This window comes from Ruditapes philippinarum, unplaced genomic scaffold, assembly GCF_026571515.1.
Source record: "Ruditapes philippinarum isolate M1 unplaced genomic scaffold, ASM2657151v2 ctg1366_1_1_1_1, whole genome shotgun sequence".
In the NCBI taxonomy this organism is placed as follows: Eukaryota; Metazoa; Mollusca; class Bivalvia; order Venerida; family Veneridae; genus Ruditapes; species Ruditapes philippinarum.
In genome coordinates this window covers 378134-399206 of record NW_026867297.1, presented here as the reverse complement: position 1 = coordinate 399206, position 21073 = coordinate 378134, and the positions used below count along the sequence as shown (strand labels likewise).

The 21073-nt window shown below is 32.9% G+C and overlaps 2 protein-coding genes across 2 annotated transcripts; both read left to right on the top strand.

The window, feature by feature from the left end:
- Positions 1–1209: 1209 nt before the first annotated feature.
- LOC132735584 (chitotriosidase-1-like) lies at positions 1210–5765 on the top strand. The gene is made up of 6 exons (XM_060722546.1): positions 1210–1310; positions 1860–1984; positions 2540–2642; positions 2941–3096; positions 4673–4795; positions 5558–5765. Exons 1-6 carry the CDS (start codon positions 1215–1217, stop codon positions 5705–5707), a joined length of 753 nt encoding a protein of 250 aa, XP_060578529.1. The 5' UTR covers positions 1210–1214; the 3' UTR covers positions 5708–5765.
- A 4031-nt stretch (positions 5766–9796) lies between these two features.
- LOC132735583 (zinc finger protein 41-like) lies at positions 9797–20769 on the top strand. Its single transcript, XM_060722545.1, has 5 exons — positions 9797–10072; positions 13739–15500; positions 15739–15906; positions 16447–16639; positions 16854–20769. The coding sequence occupies exons 2-5, from the start codon at positions 13901–13903 to the stop codon at positions 17986–17988; spliced, it is 3096 nt and encodes a 1031-aa protein (XP_060578528.1). The 5' UTR covers positions 9797–10072; positions 13739–13900; the 3' UTR covers positions 17989–20769.
- The last annotated feature ends 304 nt before the right edge of the window (positions 20770–21073 follow it).

Genomic DNA, 21073 nt, shown 5'->3' with positions numbered 1-21073 from the left:
CCAAAATTTCCCGGGAAGGCCCCTGAGGTCTTCTTCATTTTAAGTAAAAAGTCGCCTATGACCATACTTTTTGGTGCGACGAAAAAACCCCCCCAATAAAAAAAACAAAAAACTGTGATATGAATTTATTTTCCCCATATTTTGAAAAAATTAATGTGAAATGCTTATTAATTTCAAGCTTATATCATGACCTTTTTTTTTGGGAAAACATATAACCTTTGAAAAGATGATGTAAACCCCCCTTGATACGCCTCTGTTGTATTCTATAGAAATTCACCTCACCCAAATGTGTATTTTAAAATTTGTGACTCAGTTTCTTTTTTTGTGATACCCCCCGATTTAAATAATCTAAAGTCAAAGAATGCCCATGAAACATGTTGTCATAGGTGGTTTTGGGAATGGGCAGAAAATTTATTTATAAATGGTATCGCAGGGGATAACATGGGGAGTTTCCTCTAACGTAAAAAGGTATGTGACCGGCAAGTTTTTGGTTTTTTATTTTTTGAAGTGTGTAATATTTGTGTTTCATGAAAAATGTAATGTAGGTCGTTAATATAATGTATTTAAATGCGAGAAAGAACATGGGAACCCGTTAAAACTTCCGGGAAAACTTTTGACAGAATTTTTGTTTATTGGTTTGAGATGGGTCTCGACAGATAAAAATGGTGACGAAAAAATGTATCTGAATGTAGATAAGGGCATCCGTTTTGTTTCACCTTAACTTTAAAACTTTAATGTTCAGTGTCCATGAGTTTAAAGGCAATTGAAATGAAAAATAATGTTTCAAACTAATTTTCTATAGTTGGTTAAAGATTTATTAAATTTTGACCTATTAACTCGTTTGTGATACGAGCCATAAAATAAAACTAGAACATGAAACAACAGGATTTTCATTTGAACTCCTTTGATACAGGTTCAACACACGTCGTTATGCTGAGGACTGTTGGTGATTATCTATAGCCATTAGGCATAGTACATCTACATTTATAAGGAACATTTAGGGAATGATCTTTGTTTGGTTCGTAAAAAACAATCATTGCCTCGTAAAGTGTTAGTAGTTCTAAAGGTCAAATCCAATACTATTGAACTTGATAGCAATATTGCTATTGCGAATTGCCCGTTGCTTTTTCATAGGAAAGTAGCATATATGCTTATTTTCATAACTTACTTTTTTTACTTATTCGGCTTTTTTTTTACTATTTTAGTATCTAAGAATGTACGGCTTTGACGGTCTTGACTTAGACTGGGAATACCCTGCGGATAGAGGTAGTGGACCGGAGGATAAGGCAAACTTTATCACACTAATTAAGGTAAGGTTAAATTTATCAAGGGTTAAAGACACGACATTACTGCATAAACGGTCATGACGGTCTTGAATCAAGCTTGGATGTTTCTCAAGCGCCCTGGTCGGGATTCAAATCACCCATGACAAAAACGAAAGATGAGACTGTTTTGATATATTTAATGCATGCAGGCATTGTTTGAAAAAGAAGGAATAATCTATGATAAGATTTGTTATTCATTGTTAAATTATTTCGGCATTATGATATATTAGAGAAAATCAAATTTCCGACGTAAAGTGATTAAATCTGGAGTTAGTATAACCTTAAATGTTAACACATTTGCATTCACTTTCTTGTGTCCGTAAAACTAAATGTATAGATATACATTGAGACAAAAGTACTTTATAACTTTGAATAATATTTTTGTTTTCTTTTTATTTAGATCTACAATGTACTTTCAAGGAAAAGAGTTGCACGTAGTCTTTTTTCTACATTATTTGTGCTCTTAAATTATGTTACGCAACAAATTGTCTTTAATTGCTTTCATCTCCTATAGTTTGATCTCATTATTGACAGATTGTGCGCAATGCATTTGTACATGAAGAAAACAGGGGAGATAAGCATCGATTACTGTTGACAGCAGCTGTTTCCCCAACCGAGTACAGAACACGAGAGTCCTACGACATTCTGGGACTATCCAAGTAAGTTTGAAACTGGAAGGGTTCCTGTGAAGTGGCTGATTGTTTGGTTGGTTGGGTAAAACAAACTGTTCAAGTTATTTGGCGGCTTTTAGTTTTACCGGTTGAAAAAAATATCCTAAAGAATTTGGGACACGAGTGGGCACATTACAGTAGCACATTAGTAGAATCACAGATGTCAACTACGATATTTTAAGCGTTTCGTTAAATATTGAAACTTTTAAACGAATGTACATATACTCGTATGTATGTGACGTCAAATAAACTTTTTTGAATATTCTTTCTGCTTGTAAGAAACCCCTTAAAATAAGTACTGATATTAGCTAGAGCATAATCTCGTTTTGTGGTAGTTCTGGCTTCTAAAACTTTATAAGCCGCTTTTTAATATTGATGTATTGTCATAGTATATAAACGGGTACGCTGATGACCTTAAGCTAGTTTTGTGGTTATGGGTGTGAAATATGGGGCAGTTTATGTTATAAAAAACTACCGGTGATTGTTTTTAATTGCTGCATCCATCAAGTCTGTCAAAATTAATGGATTTTTTATGTGTTTCAGATATTTGGATTTTATAAATCTGATGATGTACGATTTTCACGGACAGTGGGAAGACATCGTTAATGTACACAGCGCCCTCTACAGTGACAATGATCTAAATATAGTAACATTTTTTTTCTCTCTTGTCCTAATGACTTTAAACAAAGTTATAATAATCTTTAAGAATTTTAAGTACTATTGATGTTACTTTATTTATTATTTAATTTGTGATTAACATCTAGGTTATGAATTAAATCGTGGATTCGTATGGTAGTAATCGGATAATAAGAATTATATTTAGCTTTATTGCAGACAATGACTTTGTCAATTTTTCAAATACAATTGAATATATATCTTATGTCCCAATTTTTTTATTATCTGCGGAGATTTATGCATACAACTATGAATATTGAATATTTAAGGACCGTTTTGTCAAATACTGGATTTCTGAGGGAGCTCCTAAGAATAAATTAATTCTTGGCGTCCCTTTCTACGGCCATGCTTTTACCCTAGCTGACAAACAAAACGCAAACTTAGGTGATAACAGCACTGCAGGGACAACACTGGCATACTATACGGTAAGTTTATTGTACGGTTGTCCTCTTGATCTTTCTATCGTTTCTACTTGAAGCATTTTGTCAGGTTGATATGCGGTGTGTCTTTAACTGCGATGGGTGTCTGTGGCCAGTTTAGGTCGTTGACTTAAAACCACTTGTCCCTCACCACTGTGGGTCTGAATCCAGACAGGGACTTCTTTCATGTGCCAGCTTACGGAACGTTGATGGTTCTACTAATGTGTCCGTTCGTGTCTGAAAAAAATAAAGCACGGAAGGGTTCCTAAGGTATTCCTCCACCAGTAAAGCTGGAAAGTCGTCATATGACCTATACTGTGTCGGTGTGACGTAAAACCCAACCAAAGAGAAAGGTCAGATGCGACGGGTGTGTCATGACACTAGATGTCTAAACATCTAGATAGAGCAAACTCCTCACAGTTATTTGAATGGCGTTGCTCAAATAAAGCGAAGAGGGTCACTGCGTAGGAGTTTGCCATAAGATATGCACTTTCTTAGCCGGAAATAGAATATTCTTTCGCTCGTCAATAAATTGTTTAATCTTCAACAACGGCTCTTAAGGTGAATGCTCACTTTGGGTTGTGCATTCTATAGTACTGTAACCCAATGAATATTCGCGACCAATTAATATTCGCGGATGGCCACGAAGCGCGAATATTTGTTTGCGCGAATAAGTCCGCACGATTTCGCGAATAAATTGGAGAGAAATTTTTATTTTAGACGTTGTTCATGCAAAGCTACTTGACCGAATATATTCGAATTTTACGGGCACCTGTTAGGAAGTAATGAAATGTTATGAATATTGCCATAAAGCAATAAAACACAAAATAAGTAAACTACTACTATTTTATAAATATCAATAGAACTCTATGTCAATATAGAAATCACTATTTCATTTTCATTTAAAGTCATAATGAATCGATACAGTGTTCGAATATTTATAAAGAACGTATAATTCACTCATTTTGGACATAAGTCAATCAACACCCTAAATAGATTAACTTTGTAAAAACAGCTAAACATGTTACAAACATAATTATCATTACGACACGCGCTACAGAGCAATTATCGTCTAGTTTGTGTTTTTCACACATCTGAAGGGAACAGACGAAAGAAAACTATTAGTCGAGAAAAACAAAGTATAATAGTGTGATACCCACCCTTTTAACGACATGTTTAGAAATGAAGACGAACGATGCGTACATGTACACATATAAATAAAAAATATAGAATTAATGTTTTGCTGAATTGTGATCACAATTCACTTACCAATACAATATAAGGGTAACGTATTGTTAATCCCATTTTAGACACCAATAATGACCTCAATTATTGAAGATTAATAGTCGGCTAGTGGATTTTACGGCCCCATCGGACTTTCCAATCCGCGAATATTTTTTTCTGAAATCAGGAAAACGCGGAAATTAATATTCGCGAATATGTCCGACCTCGGCAAAACGCGAAAATTTGTATTCGCGAATATAAATTGGGTTACAGTATATGATTGTGTTAATCAATTACAAATAATACAGACGTTATATTTTTATTCTTTTATAGCTTACTTTGTATGTTTTACAAACAGATTTGTAAATTGTTGGCCAGAAATTCTACAATTAAAGTAAGACTTGATAAGGAGAGGGTTCCCTATTTTGTTTATGACGATCAATGGGTGGGCTACGATGATGTTCAAAGTATAACAGAAAAGGTAAACACATTCTTGTCTACTAAATATTTATTCTTATATTATTAAATCTTTTTAATTATTGTAATTCCCATTTTTGTTGTGAATCGTTGTCTCTATTTATCCACGCTAAAAGGCGTTTTTTAAGGGCAAGAAAACAATGCGATTTTTTCCCGTCGATTTTACATTTCAATAAGATAAGATATATAATTATACAGACTTTTTAAAATTAAGTTTCCTTTAGAACTATGTTTGTATTCTTCACTAACAGACATTCAATTTTCTGAAAACCAAATATGACTTTAGAAATAAGAAAACAACGTTTAGGCACAGTGTTATTGTGTGTCTATAATGTTCGTTAACATGAACATGAAAGTTTCGTCAACTTTTATATAGCGCTTTACTCTTTATCGCATGAACGTATTTAATCAAACCTACTTTTTAAAATTAAGTTTCCTTTAGAACTATGTTTGTATTCTTCACTAACAGACATTCAATTTTCTGAAAACCAAATATGACTTTAGAAATAAGAAAACAACGTTTAGGCACAGTGTTATTGTGTGTCTATAATGTTCGTTAACATGAACATGAAAGTTTCGTCAACTTTTATATAGCGCTTTACTCTTTATCGCATGAACGTATTTAATCAAACCAGTTTTAAAATTACAACTAGTATTTTTGTGTTTAAAAATATATCTTATAAGGAGACTCAGTTATACCGGGTCTACAATATTGCTGAGCTGTTTTTATTTTTAAAGGAACTTAACTGAGAGTTTTTATTTGTAGGCACAGTACATCCGAGACAATGGTCTTGCCGGTGCTATGGTATGGGCAATAGATTTGGATGATTCCACAGGTGTATGTGGGGAAGGGAAATTTCCATTGATGCATGCATTGAAGAAAGGACTTATACAAGGGAACCCAATTGTCGGATGAAGAATCGTGTATTATGTTTTGTAGAATAAAAATACATGAGATCCGTCTTAAAAACTGATTAATCTTTGCCATCATTGACCTTGCTGATTTTCTAGAAAATGTTATGGCAAATATACCGCAAATATTAGATGTTACAAAGTTCACATTTCAAGCCCGGGGTTGTTTGAAAGAACATTTTATTTCGGTGTTTTGTAAAAGACAATTTGTGTTTCAAGACAAGACCTTTAAGTAGACTAGACCAACTTTGACCTTCATAAATGACCTGGACCTCTAAGGTCAAATGTCAAAATTTTACTGAATTTTCCTATTAGTGGCTATAACTTTGTGATTTATAAATGAATTATCTTTAAACATAAACACAATAATATTTTATTATAGACGTATAAGATAAGTGGACAGACCTTGACATTCACTCATAAATTACCTTGACCTTGAAGGTCAACTTATTGAAATTTTCATTTTTTTCTTTGCTGTAACTGGCTGTAACTTTGTTATTATTGAATGAATTGATTACATATTAAATCAGAACACTTTTTATAATAAGACCGTCAAGGTCAAATTATTGAACTTTGGTTAAATTGTCATCATTTTGTTATTTATGTACGGATTTGATTTAAACTTGGACAAAACAAGGCTTGTACCAAACAAATATATTAAATAATTTAAATGTGACTTTGGCCTTAAATTGACCTTGACTATCAAGGTCAAAATAAGAAAAATTCATTTTTTTTCTGTAATTGGTTATATAACTTTGTTATTTATAAATGGATTAACTTAACACAAAAGATGTACTCGGAAAATGACGGTTTTAGAATCGAGACATCTACGTTGAAAATCGTTACATTCAATCAAATATTAGTTCTACAAACCTCTCAAAGGTGTTTTATCCGGAAACCAAGTGTCTATTTATAACTAGACTATAGTGTCCATCTATTTGCCCCTCAGCGCCTAGGGTTGAAACCCCACCAGGAACTTGGGATTCTTTCATGTAAGGAAGCTATCCAACTAGCTTACGAAACGTCGGCGGCTCTACACAGGCTCCCGTTCGTGCAAGAGGCGCGCCTACAACATGTTCAATTTGCCGTTTTAGGCGTTCTTTAGGGGTTCTGTTTCTTCTATTTCCTTACCAAGTAAAGCTAGCTGGGATGTCGCTATATGACCTTACTGTGTTGGTGTGACGTTTTAATATCTATAAACTACATTGTAATGAGGACTTTGCATGTCTTAAATAGCAGTTTAAGAGAAATAAAATTCTCATTTATTTATTGTATAAAATCCTAAGCAGATGTTACAGAATTCAAATTAGGTTTCTATTCATATTGAGACTTTTGAAGCTCCTCATTAGGAATTTAAAAGTACAAATTAAGATTTTATATGTCAACTCTAAATAGTATTTCTATTTCTCCTAGTTAAGCTTTTAAAGCTCATTATTTACAAGTACACAGTTTCAATTAGGGTTATTTCTCCTAATTATGTGTAAAAATAGTTGCAAATGGAGTAACAATGTTGTAATAAGGTTTTTTTTTGTCTCTTCTATCTAGGACCGAGTATCAAAGTCCTAATCAGGTTTTTATAACTCCTTATTTAAAGCGAAAAAGTCCTAAGTTCTTATTAGGCTTTTAAAACTAATCATTTCGTGTTTATCGGTTTATCAGAAGAATATTAAGATTTTGCTCCAAAACAATTTTGAAAGTGTTGTCTTTTTAAAAAGATTTCGACCATGCGACAAATACATGCATCGAGGAAATGTTGTAAGAAAAATGACCGTGCGACCACATACACGCATCACAGGATTCCCTTTCTCGTACAAGAAAGGGACAAACAGCTATCCGCCCTTTTATAAAAGGACAGAACTTAAAAACATGTCATTTCCTTATTGCTATTGATAAGGTGGCTAATTTTCACAGCAACACCTGAAATTTGTTTATATACAACGACATTAACGCAAAACAAGCGGGAAATCTGTTTCCGTCCTTTTAAGTTCTAAGTTCGCTATGAAATTTTAAAAAGAGCATATATAATTGGGAAATTTTGATTTTACAGTTTTATGCCGCCGAAGGGAGGCATAATATAATTGCACCGTTTGTCTGTCTGTCCGTCTATTCGTCCGTTCCACTTCATTCGTGTCCAGATTGTAACTTTGTCATACATTGAGGGATTTTAAAAAAAAACTTGGCACAAATGTCTACCACATCAAGACGATGTGTCGCGTCCAAGAACCTAGTCCCTTCCTCAAAGGTCAAGGTCACATTATCATTTTGAAGTTTTACATTATCGCAATTAGAGTAAATAGGTACACACATTCGTGTCCGGACTGAAACTCTGTCATACATTGAAGGATTTTGAAAAAAAAACTTGGCACAAATGTCTACCACATCAAGACGATGTGTCGCGTCCAAGAACCTAGTCCCTTCCTCAAAGGTCAAGGTCACATTATCATTTTGAAGTTTCACATTATCGCAATTAGAGTAAATAGGTACACACATTCGTGTCTGGACTGTAACTTTGTCATGCATGAAATGATTTTTAAATAACTAGGCATTAATGTCTAGCACATCAAGACGATATGTCGCGTCCAATAATCACGTCCCTACCTCAAAGGTCAAGGTCACACTACCAATTTGAAGTTCACTTTATCACAATTAGAGTTTATAGGTACACACGTTATGTCCGGACTGTAACTTTGTCATGCATGGAAGGATTTTAAAATAACTTGGCACAAATGTCTACCACATCAAGACAATGTGTCGCGGCTAAGGCTCATGTCCGTCTGTCCGTGTGTCCCCACTTACACAACAATCATGTCCAGACTGTAACTTTGTCATGCATTGAGGGATTTTGAAATAATTTGGCACAAATGTCTATCTCATAACAACATTTTGTCGCGTCCAGGAACCACGTCCCTTCTTCAAAGGTCAAGGTCACACTTATATTTTGAAGGTTCATGCTATCACAATTAGAGATTACAGGTACAATAATACAAAGAACAATATTCAGCAATTAGTTACTTTCATTCTCTTTTCTTTTCATAATACCTGCATGCTTAAGAAACCTTTTCGGGGGCATTCGTCACTTGGGTGACAGCTCTTGTTTCTACTTTCATTCTATGTAAGTAAGTAAGTAAGTAAGTAAATTCTTTATTATAGTGACATGTGTTATACGTATATACATACACATAAATACACAAAGATAAACACCCGGCCCATAGGACCTATAAGTCACCTTAACAAAATAACATATTCTGAGCATGTGTTATAGTTTTTAACATGTTATTAACATAATAGTAAATTCATATCAATACATGTTATGCATTTACGGACAGTTCAATTTTAATTAATCATGATCTATTATACAATAAATCTCTCCTTAACAGATATGCTTGTACAATAAATTTAATAACTTTATTTTGATGGTTGTTTACGAGGTAAACTAGTTTTTCATTGTCTGCCATTGTATTAAATAAATTGTTTGAAATAACATTTCCAAAAACAACAGTTCTTATATCATTGTAAATGGGACACACAACAAGGAAATGAGCTTCGTCCTCAATTTGATTTGTTCTATGTGTATTATAAAATTATTTTATTTTTGTGTACGTTTCAAAAACGTTTTCTATGCATTAATTATGGGAGATATATTTTACACTTTGTATTAACCTGGGGGCATTTTTCCCGAAGTACGCATTTGATTTTTATATTCGACTTAAAAGGTAATGTGACGGGCTGCAACAAAAGTAGATTTAACTTGAGCAGCAGACAATTCTGACACTGGTAAGACTTAACCTGCTGAATATGTAAAATTCACTTTTCAAGCTTCCATATTTTCAGAACTGTCTATTAATCTTGGAATATCAAGATAGAATTTAGTAAAGTTAGTCAGCCATAAGTACAGAGCCGATTCCTTCCATCTTGTCTGGCTTACATGTATCTTTACCGATAAAGTCATTTCTGGTCTAGCAGTGTAAAGGTCTTGTTAATAGTTGTCATATTTATACAATTTCTTTTTATTTGATCTACGCACAAACAGTTTAAATTTGTTGTGATAGTCCAATTGAATCGCAACTAAGTTATTCCCCTTTCTAACATTCACACCATTTGTAGTCGAACCGGAAATGGAATTTTTATCTAAAAGATATAAAGTTTCAAATGAATTTCTGTTTATTTTTTGAGTTGACGTACGGAGGAATGTTTATAAGTTGCAATGTTGAAGTAAAATGGAATCATTCGGTTTAATTCTTAACTTGAAACTAGTAGCTTCACAGCGATAATTTTGCCAAGAACCAAAAACATCCAAAACTAAAGCTTATGAGTCTGTAGTCGATATAATTATAACTGATCAATACCAGAAGAACATTCATAAACGAAGGTATATTATTCGCATTATATATACTGTATTTTTGATTTTATTTGATGAACGTGAATGAATGACAATTTATAAATTTTTAACAGTTTTAACTTTGTGCTTGTTGTCACATGTCCACCAGTTTCATGTTGGCTCATTTACTTGTTTTACTATAATATGAAATTAGGCAAAGCCTATGCACAGGGAAGTCGTTAAAAATTTCTTTCATTCTTTCCGTTTTAAAGGTGTCATTCGTATTACATGCACCGCTTCCGTTTTCACTCGGAACACTCGACGTTTATTATTTATCCGAAAAGTTGAGATTTGTTCCGTTATCGGAATACCCCGCCTATTATCATTGAGTTACATTGTAAATGGCAGCGCCCGACTAAAACTGACACTGAAAATTTCATTGATAGGTATAGAATTCTATATATTTTTTAATTGTTTTTTATTTGATTTTCTTTTAAATATACACGTGTAGTCTATAGCCGGGCAAGCCAAAGCCCGGACCCGCTTCGTGGGCCCGGTCTTTGACTTCCCCGTATTAAAAAAATATCTATGTGAACTGCCAGAACAAAGAAAAAAGTTTTACATATTGCAAACAGCTCTTACAATCCACTGAAATTACCAAAAAAAGATCCCCTCACCACTGTGGGTTCGAATCCCGACAGGGACTTTGGATGCTTTCATGTGAGGAAGCTATCCAGCTAGCTTACGGAACGTCGGTGGTTTTACTCAGGTGCCCATTCGTGCCTGAAATAATGCATGGAAGGACACCTGAGGTCTTTCTCCACCTGAGTAAAGCTGGAACGTCGCGATATGACCTATACTGTGTCGATGTGACGTAAAACCAAAAACAAACAAAGAAAAAAAAGATGTTGAAATAAGCCTAAATACCCCTTACACTGTAAGATTTACCAGAGACACAGAGATATCTATGTCTCTGGATTTACAGACATTTGTTTCCCTCTGTAAGTAACACCGTAGAAATATGGAGAAAAATTACTCCAAATCAGTTATTAACTGCGCATTAGGCCATCCATAAAAAATTGTTTGTTTGTAGTGCTCCGACCGACCCATGAAAATGGCCCCGACTCTAAAAATTTTTTACACCTTCGAGGATTTTTTTTTTTTTTTGAGATCATTATATACCCATTCTGTCAAAAAGATCTTTCTCCAATAACTTTTCAGACAAATTTTGAACTGAGAAGTAGAAGAGTAAAAGAATTTTATTCCAAAACCAAAATAAACGCACGCTTTTCATCGATATTTTGCCAAACTTCGACCCCGAACATCGGCGATTTCACATTCGCCAAAAACCTTAAAATTTCGCAAAGGGCATAAAAATTCTCAGTTTCCAAGCCAAACATGTGAATAAATTGTTCTTTTGTTAATTATTTAACATTAAATCTTATAAAAGTCGATCCCCTTTCGAAAATATTAGCTAAAATAATTGCCGATCGGATGAATCTCTTACACACTGTGTGAAGCTGTACTCGATTTTCCTATTCATTCCACTAAATGCTGCATATATATACGTACACGGTACAGTTTATGGAAATGATGCCCTCTTCAAGATATTTTTACAAATATAAAGTTTTTGTCTGGACATATTAAACCAGACTAAAATTCGATTTATTTTTTATATAAAAGTGAAAAAAGATTGCCACTTTGTTATGTGAAAATGGACAGAAATGGTACCCTCATGAATTTTTTTTTACATGATTTTACATGAGTTGACATATCTAACTTGAATACAATTTGATTTTTTTTGGGTATAAAAATGAAAAAAAAAAGATTGCAACCTTGCTTCAAAGATAAAATACATACATCAATGAATGTTAAAATAGATTACCCTCCGTAACCATAGGCCACCACTGTATACATACATTTTTACACAAAATAATACCAGAAAAACTTTATTGTTGACATAAATTAATTTAAATCATTTTGCCATTCATGACTGTCAGAAAATGAGGTTACACTAAAACTTGTTGAAAAAACAAGTTAATTGATAAAATTTTCGCGGGAAAATCGCTGGAAATTAATGGGTCTTTTCCCGATACTTTTAAATAAGTTATACCTGTGTTTTCTTTATAAGAATGATAATTATTCATTAATTTTACCTTTTCCTAAATTGTAATTTAATAGCCATATTTTTTAATCTTTGATGCAATCATGCACTGTTTATTTTTTCTTTTGTTTTTGTTCCTTTTTTCTCCTTTGTAATTGTCCGTACTATATTCCCTTTTAAACACCCAAATGGGTTTATTAATTGTTGCTCTCTTTAATCCAACTTTCCAAACAAACTCCAGGCTCCAGGACCTGTTGATTACACACTATACATGTATACAGCAGGTGACGTAGATTTTTCTACATACTACACTGCCATATATGGTAAGTAAACACGACTGTGTGACAGGTGTAACATACATAATGATCTATTATTATGCTGGCTAGTGAATGGAGTTAATTAACATGGTTTGTTGGTTAAGTGGCAAGGTAATCTAAATTTTCAAGTGTACCCCTAAAATTTAACAAAAAACAAACAAACAAAAAAGAAAAAAACAAACAAACAAAAACAAACAATAACAAAAAAAGAGCTAAAAAAGTCTGCTGTTAGTCATTTATTTTCAAATAATTATATTCTAACCAGATTAATATTATTTGCAGGATAATTCCTTTTATTCAATAGTAATGAGAAAAATGGATTTGCTACACCCCTCCCTTCTTTGTGCATTTAGTATCTGACAAGTCAGGACCAGTAAATGAAATCTTAGGTGGTCATCAAAAAAGGTGGTAATCATTGATTTTACAAACAAAACACCTATACTTGCAGTGTAAATTGCATTTTCAAATAACACTGAAATACTGGTATTGAGACTAATTCTGTTCTATTTTCTCAAAGGGCTAGATCTGTCAAGTAATCATATTGTATATATTTTTCTCATACCACCTGTTTTATTAAAGGTATTGTCACCTTTTTCCAGACATTGTTAATGTCAGTAAATAAGGAACAAGTTCAATTATTTTGTTTAAAGATGAAACAGATGCAAAATAAACAACAACAAAAGTGTTACATTGTATGTCTGTTATCATTTGAAATATTAAACAAAGAAAATATCAACAGAAATACATTTGCCTACATATTTTAATTTGTCTAAATACAATGCACAGTATATCATGGGAGGCTATATACTGTGTATTGCTATACTCAGTATGCTCCAATTTTGTAACAATTTCCAAAAAAAAAAAAATCCCCTACCTACCTACCCACCTCTTGAACATAGGGTCGGAGCACTACAAACAAACAATTTTTTAAGGATGGCCTTACAATTTTGACATGCATAATTATAACTTGAATCTTGAATCTTTTTTACTTTTCTTAATATCTTAGTACATTTTTCTGAAGTTTGATTTTTTAAAAATATTTTTGCTCGTCTGGAGGCATGGAACTTTAAAGTTATTTTGTAATTCTAATTTGTATCTTAAATTTTGTGTCCTTATCTACAATATATACTATTATTGTCTTTGTTAAATAAGTAATTTGTGTGAAATGTTTCTAAACCTTAAATGCTTATAGTTATGCTTTCATATGTGTATATGTTATTTTACTTGTTTAGGTTAGTCAGATTTATTAAAGAATGAAATAACTCACCGATATTATTTTTTTCTTTTTTTCCCTAGGCAATGGATCACATTTCATCAATCAGTATTGGGGAATGCTTTTGGATCTACATGAAGGATCAAAATAAATTAGGAAAATTTATACAGGAGAACCAGTAATACTTTTCCTAGAAAATAAGATAAAAATCCAAAACTTTATATTGAATAACATATCATTTCAGCATGGAAGAATTTCATACAGAATGTCTATCTACAGGTAAACAGGCAAATTCTACTATTTCAAAGGAAAATATGTTTACCTCCTCACCTGACTCAAATGATTCCACAGCAAGATATCAAAATGCAGACAATGTTGATAATGGACAACATGTCTGCTTTTTTACACAGATTGATGATGGCACTAAATGTAGCACTGTAAATGGTAAGTCAGAATCTTACCATTGTGGTGTCTGCCCGCAAACATTCTGCACAATATGCTGTCTCCACAACCATCTCACAACTTACCATCTGTTGAGTGGCTCTTACCATTATGACTACTTTATACACACTGCATTTCCGAAACATGAAAGTCTATGTCAATTTACTCAAACTGAAGATTTGGATTGCAATCGTGAAGGTGTATTTGATGTCACTGAAAAGAAAAGAACTTATAATTCAAATAATGAATGTAATGTACAGTCAAAAAATAAACTCAGAGCAAGAGGCAATCATTTTAATAAATCTAAATCAGCTGGGAAAGTGTTAAGTGGTGCAAAGTCTGTGAAAGCCATTCCAAAAGATGTTGAAGCAGAAACAGCAGACATATCACACAATGAAGATGATGTTGACTCTGATGAAAAGGATGGTTATTATTCTGATAGAACAGATAATTATTTTGAAAATGAAAACAGTATATGTTCGGATAGAGAAATGGAAACAGACATTCTCAAAGAATCTTGTACTAAAAATAACATTTTGTCTCAGGAAATTGATCAAGAAAAAAATGATAGCAGAAAAAAGAAAGGTAGTGTTAAGAGGAAGTCAAGAACTGATGATTTGGTCAGTAAAAATAATGTTAAAAAAGGTCGATTAAAAGGTTTAGGAAAATTAAAAAACTCAAAGTTCATTTCAGACACCCCTGATTTAGAAAAAAATGTCGCTAATGATGTTTCAGTGAAAAGTGCAAGACAAAAAATGGGCAAGAAAAATAAGATTGAAAAAAATGCAGTATTAGTCAAGGAAGAAAACCATGACTTGTTAAATGAATATGACAACAATCTTGTATTTGAATACAGTTTATCAGAATTACCTGAATCAAATCAAGTGAATCAGGAACATGGTGAAGGTTTGTTAGCGAAAAAAGCTGGCATAAGTGAAGATAATAAATGTGAGATTTGCGGAGCTAAATTTACGGTGAAGCAAGGTCTTCTAAGACATGAGCAGCTGAAACATTCTGATCTGATGAACTTTCATTGTGAACAATGTGATAAAAAATTTATGCGAATATTTAATTTACAAAAACACATAGTACGAGCCCATGGTGGTAGAAAAGGTAATAGAAATAAAACTGAGGAGGATGTTGAGCAAACTTTACAGTGTAAAATTGAATTAGATTCTGTACTAGAAGATACGCCAGAAAAGCTCCAGTCCAATTTGAGTGTTGATCAAGACAGCTTAGAATATGGAATAATAAGTAAATCTGATATTAGCGAAGTTAAGGCTACACGCAGAAAACGGAGGACTAATGAAGAAATGAAATCACTGAAAACCCCACACACTTGTGACCTATGTGGTCATACCATGCCACGATCTAAAATGGATGTCCATCAGCGTCTTCATACAGGTCTGTTTAAAATATGTTTCTGTTTAATGCTATTTCACTTATCTTAAGTTTCAGAAACATTTATTGAAAATAAGATAGAACAAATCTTTCATCAACAAATCTAAAGTTTTAATCTTTGAGTTAAATGCATAATTACATGTATAAGCCATAATTTAAGAGAACAAATAAATAATTTGGCACAAATGTATACCCTAGTAATTTGAACTACAACTACTGTATACAAGTATATTTTTTTTAGGAGAGCGTCCATTTATCTGTACAGTATGTGGAAAAGGACTTATCAGCCAGAATAAACTCAGTCGTCACATGCTGATACATGGTGAAGTTAAACGACATACGTGTGAAATATGTGGCGTTGGCTTTCATATGAAGTACAAGTTACGAATGCATATGCACATTCATACAGGTTTGTATTTCATTATAGACTATAACAGAGAAAGTGCATGCTATAGATAGGTGCCTGATGATGCAGACTGAAGTTCTTTTGGTAAAGGCGCTAAAAAGAGCTGTTGGTCTCACTGACTGAATGTTTAATGTGACCTGATCTTGAATAATTTTATCATGACTGCATTGGTTGATATGGTGATGTTCTCAAGCTATCAAATGTTTGGTAAGTTGTGGTTCTACACAGGTGTCATGTGTGTTCAAAAGGATTGAACATAATTGAACTAAACCATGCAAGGTTGCCAATATATCTTAGTGTTTTTTTTTCTCACACGCAAGTTAAAAATAAAAGTAAAAGAATTTGTATACATGTAGTCATTTTAGAAATTTGTATGAGACTTAAACAGACTTACATGAGGCAGTCAAAAGTGTTCTTGAATTTACTCATGAACTGCTAGATGTGGAAGGTACATGTACTTAGCCAGTCAGAATAAATATGCCATGAAAGACCAAACTGTTCAATAAACTTGTACATTGAATATCTCTTGTTTTGTTTTCTCAGGAAAGAAGCCTTATCTTTGTTCTATCTGTGGTGCCGAGTTCAACCACAGTGCCAATCTTGCCACACACACAAGATGTGTCCACCTGCAGGTCAAACCATATGTGTGTAATGTCTGTGGTGGCAAATACTCGAAGCGGTCGCAGCTTGATGATCATGTACTGAGTCACTCTACGGAACGCCAGTTTACTTGCAGGTTAAACGTCTCCTTCAAAATCTTGTTATTGTTTGTTTTACTTTTCATACTATTCATCCAATTATACAGGCTGAATTATTTCAAGACATTTTTTATTCAAGTTTCCTTCTTGTTTGATAATCTCTGCAAGAACCTTTAATAAATTTTAATGAGTTATAATTTTAATTTCTTATTTAGCAACAAAAATTAAGCTGTTTGAATATATGAATTTCAGATATTGTGGAAAATCATTCAAGTATTTTAAAGGTATGCGACGCCATGAGAAGAGCCACAATGAAGAGGAGTCATTTACCTGTAACCAGTGTGGTCTGAAATTTGCTCGTAAAGAGAATCTTGATCGACATAAGATAAGTCATGGGGAGGCAAGTTTTCAGTGTAAAACGTGTAAGAAAGTATTGAAAGATGGCCGAGCCTTACAAGAACATGAGTTTACTCATCTTATTGCTAAAGGTTGCAGGTGTTTTGTTTGTGGGGAAATGTTTTACAGTTCGAATAAATATTTCACGCACTTGTTTGTTGCGCATAGTATTCAGAAACAAGATGCGCAGTTAATGATTATCGATGAAAAGTTGAAGAAAGATAATAAACAGGCAAAGAGTGATCAAAAAGAAACTTTGACAGCTAGCGTAGCAAGTAATGCTCCGGTCACTGGGCAAAGTGTGTCCTTTGATGTCAGTGTTTCCGGAATTCTTGAAAATGCAAGCAAGGAGACAATGAGTGTGTTAACAAGGGTGGCGACGGAAAATCTGCGACTTCACTCTCAAGATGTGCCTGATCAAGAGAAGGGGAATATTATAATCCCCCCTTTGAATCCTATGATTATGTTTGAAAAAAATAGAATTACCTCCCTTGAGAATACTGTTGGGACTAACGGGGGTTTCAGTTTAGAGCACAAAGCTATTGGTAACAGTGTGGGTGAGGCTTTGTCTTTCCCTGATCATGCTTACGGTCAGTCGTTGAAACAAGTGGAAAATCATAGCAATCATTCAAGCGCTTTAACCATGACTCATTCAGAAGGTGCAATGCAGCATCAGGGAATTAGTGAAAATGTTCTCGGCTTTGTGACTAGTAATGCATTAACGAGTATCAACAATCTAACCTCATACATCGGTCAGCGGCAGAATTCACTCACGCCTCTGACCAATTTAACAACAAGTCTTCATCAGGACGAACATGGTGCTATAGAGAGTCTACGACAACTTCAGGACAACTCAGCGGTCCCTATCACACTTGTACCCGCAACTGTGGGTATGGGGGTCAGTCAGGGTCAACAGAATGTAGGGATGACCACCACAGGGTCAAATGAAGGCAGTGGCCAATCAAATTATTCTATACAGAATCTCTATTGATCATTTATCGTTTTTTGTTGTCTTCCATTGGGTTTTATTGATATTCAGTATTTAGGTTTTATATTTAAAACTGCCATTTACATGTGTATTCATGGTATTTCATGTAGGATTTATAAGAAATGAAGTTTGAATGATAGATTAAAGCTCAGAGAAGTGTCTATATTAGGTTTAGATAGTATTATAAATGTCTTCTTGTTTGTAAGCATAAGTGAATTAATTATACAAGAGTGGGGTCAAGTGATTCATGTTGATCTCAACAGGCATCAGCCTTGCCATTAGTAGAGCCAGGTCAGCCTACACATCTATGTCGTGACTGCACTCTAACCAGGCTATTTCCTGAACTTGACCTTGAATTTGAAATGTCCTTGACCTTAAATAGCAAATTATGGTAATTTCACATATTTTTTTGCTATAATTGGCTATAACTTTGTAATTTATAAATGGATACAACAATCCTAAGGACAAGACCTTCAATATGGTTTGTTCAAAGTTGAACTTTACCTTTATTTGACCTTAGTTGTCAAGGTTACATGTACATTTGTAAATTATTAAATTTTGCTTGAGTTTTGTTAACTTTGATATTATCTTATAGATTTGATTCATACTTGAACAAAACAACACTTATACCAGCATTTTGAATTTTTAAAGATTGACCTTGACCTTAAAGTAACATTGACTCATGGTAAAGTTGTTAAAATGTGCTCTAATTGCCATATCTTTGTTACTAATGGACAAGTTTAGTTCATACTTTGAAAAAGCAACTCTAAGGACCATGATTATGGACATATTAAAAACTTCAAGTATGTCCTTGATCTGTAAATGACCTTAATTGTTAAGGTCAAATATGAAATTTCATTCAATTCTGTACAACAAAAATGTTTTTGTTGAAAATTGTTGAAAACCTTTTACTACAGTTTCTGTCTGTGGCTTTCAGTGATTGAAATCTAAACTGTTAGCTAAGGTGAAAATATAAATTATGTTTGTTTTTAAATTATTGGTTAATATTTATTGATTCTTAATTGAAATATGTGATACTCATTTCACATGAAATCAAATGAAATCACTTGTAATAGGAACTTTGTTGTGACTTTAGGTTAATTGACACTCTGTACCAAATTTGACTGTTGTAATATAGTTATTGGTGCATATTTATTTTTTCTGTTTTGATATCTCAATAAGTCAGAAAGACTTATAAATAGGGGTGGTCAATGTATGTAAATATGTTTGTTAGTTCTCTTTAAACGTTGTTGAAATTGCTTTTGTTGCCAATAGAAAGTGCATCTACCCAAGCATCAGGTACAGACCAAGATCAACAAGCATATGGATGCTGTTTGATCATGGTTTTACACTCTTTGCTTTTCAGTCAGTATTTATTTTAGTATTTATTTTTTAACTTTCAAGTTTTCCATAACAATTATGAATTATTTTGTCCAGATTGTAAAACTAAACCTCTAAAGTTTATTTTAGATGTTTAGTTGGGTAATGGTTTAAAGGCATCAATGAATTTCACAAAATGCATATCATGGACTAATGAAATTTGGTTCTGATTTTAATTTAAACATCCGTACCTCAAGTATTTATGAATAACTTTTCTTCTGTTATATGAAGGGATACAATGGCATGTTTCACAAATATTTGTATGTGTTTGGTTTATGTTTTTGTAGTGACTTTAGGTTACTTGAAACTCTGTCCCAAATTTGACTGTTATAGTTATTGGTGCATATTTATTATTTCTGAAATGTTATCTTTCTATGTCAAGAAGACTTATAAGAAGGGGTGGTCAGTGGATGTAAATATGTTTTGTTAGTTCTCTTAAAACTTTGTTAAAATTGCTTTTGCTGCTGACAGCAATTGCATCTTTCCAAGCATCCAGTACAGACCAAGATCAGCGGGCACAATCTACCATCTGATCATGGTCCGCACTCTTTGCTTTTCAGTCAGTATTTATTTTAGTATTTATTTTTTAACTTTCAAGTTTTCCATAAAAATTATGAATTATTTTGCCCAGATTGAAAAACGAAAGTTCTAAAGTTTATTTTAGATGTTTAGTTGGGTAATGGTTTAACTTTAATGGCATCAATGAATTTCACAAAATGCATATCATGAACTAATGAAATTTGGTACTGATTTTAATTTTAAACTTCCCTACCTCAAGTATTTATGAATAACTTTTCTTCTGTTATATGAAGGGATACAGTGACATGTTTCACAAATATTTGTATATGTTTGGTTTATGGTTTTAGATTGACCGTTCAAATAATGATCGGGCTATTCTTAGCATTGGCATAACAGTTGGTAAAAGATTTTGTGCTAAAATTGATACATGTACATATATATCATTTTATACAGAAGTGTAATATTCATATATTATATTTGGATGGCTTACTTGCACACATATCAAATTCTTTTATGGCCCTGACTTATAGTACATTATTATTGTATATTATTGTCATTTCCTGAGAAAAGTCAAGCCTACTGTTCATCTAACAACTGTTTGCTTATTTGTTTGTTAGTAGTTAAACTCATATGAATAAATGTGTGCTTTTTTATTGAGATTACGTTTGCAATATACTTTTTTCTTTTGATCATTTTTATCAAGCATTTAAGTACTTATTTATTGTGTGACTTTAGAATTTAGTTTTATATAATTATTTTGTATTGTTTTTGTGTTTTGTTACAGATTGCTTTTAAATGTATGCATTTTAAAAACATCATCAAATTTTGATGCCAAAATCCAATAATTACATTTATTCAATAAAGAAAACAACTATAAAATCTGGATATATGTGTTGCTTGTTTATTTAAAATCTTTTTGGCTCGTTTTGCGATCATGGCTAACACTAGATCATGCCGTCAAATATGATATACTTTTGTTTCACTAAAATGAGAATAGCTGGCTAGATTTTCACTGTGTGTAAATTTATATCTATATTTTGTTTTAATTAATCTGCCTTATTCGATAGGTGCTTAAAATCATGTTGCTGGTTTGGTTGGAAATTTGCCTGACAGGTCATAATGGTCAGGCAACTTTTGAAAAGAGGGTAAACTGATACAAGTTTGTTGGTCTTTTTTTACACCAATTTGA

Coding starts and splice junctions, on each gene's coding strand:
- LOC132735584 (XM_060722546.1), top strand. CDS start 1,215: ATGTACGGCTTTGACGGTCTTGACTTAGACTGGGAATACCCTGCGGAT. Junction 1,311..1,859: donor ACTTTATCACACTAATTAAG/GTAAGGTTAAAT, acceptor CATTATTGACAG/ATTGTGCGCAATGCATTTGT. Junction 3,097..4,672: donor CAACACTGGCATACTATACG/GTAAGTTTATTG, acceptor TTTTACAAACAG/ATTTGTAAATTGTTGGCCAG.
- LOC132735583 (XM_060722545.1), top strand. CDS start 13,901: ATGGAAGAATTTCATACAGAATGTCTATCTACAGGTAAACAGGCAAAT. Junction 15,501..15,738: donor CCATCAGCGTCTTCATACAG/GTCTGTTTAAAA, acceptor TATTTTTTTTAG/GAGAGCGTCCATTTATCTGT. Junction 16,640..16,853: donor GAACGCCAGTTTACTTGCAG/GTTAAACGTCTC, acceptor TATGAATTTCAG/ATATTGTGGAAAATCATTCA.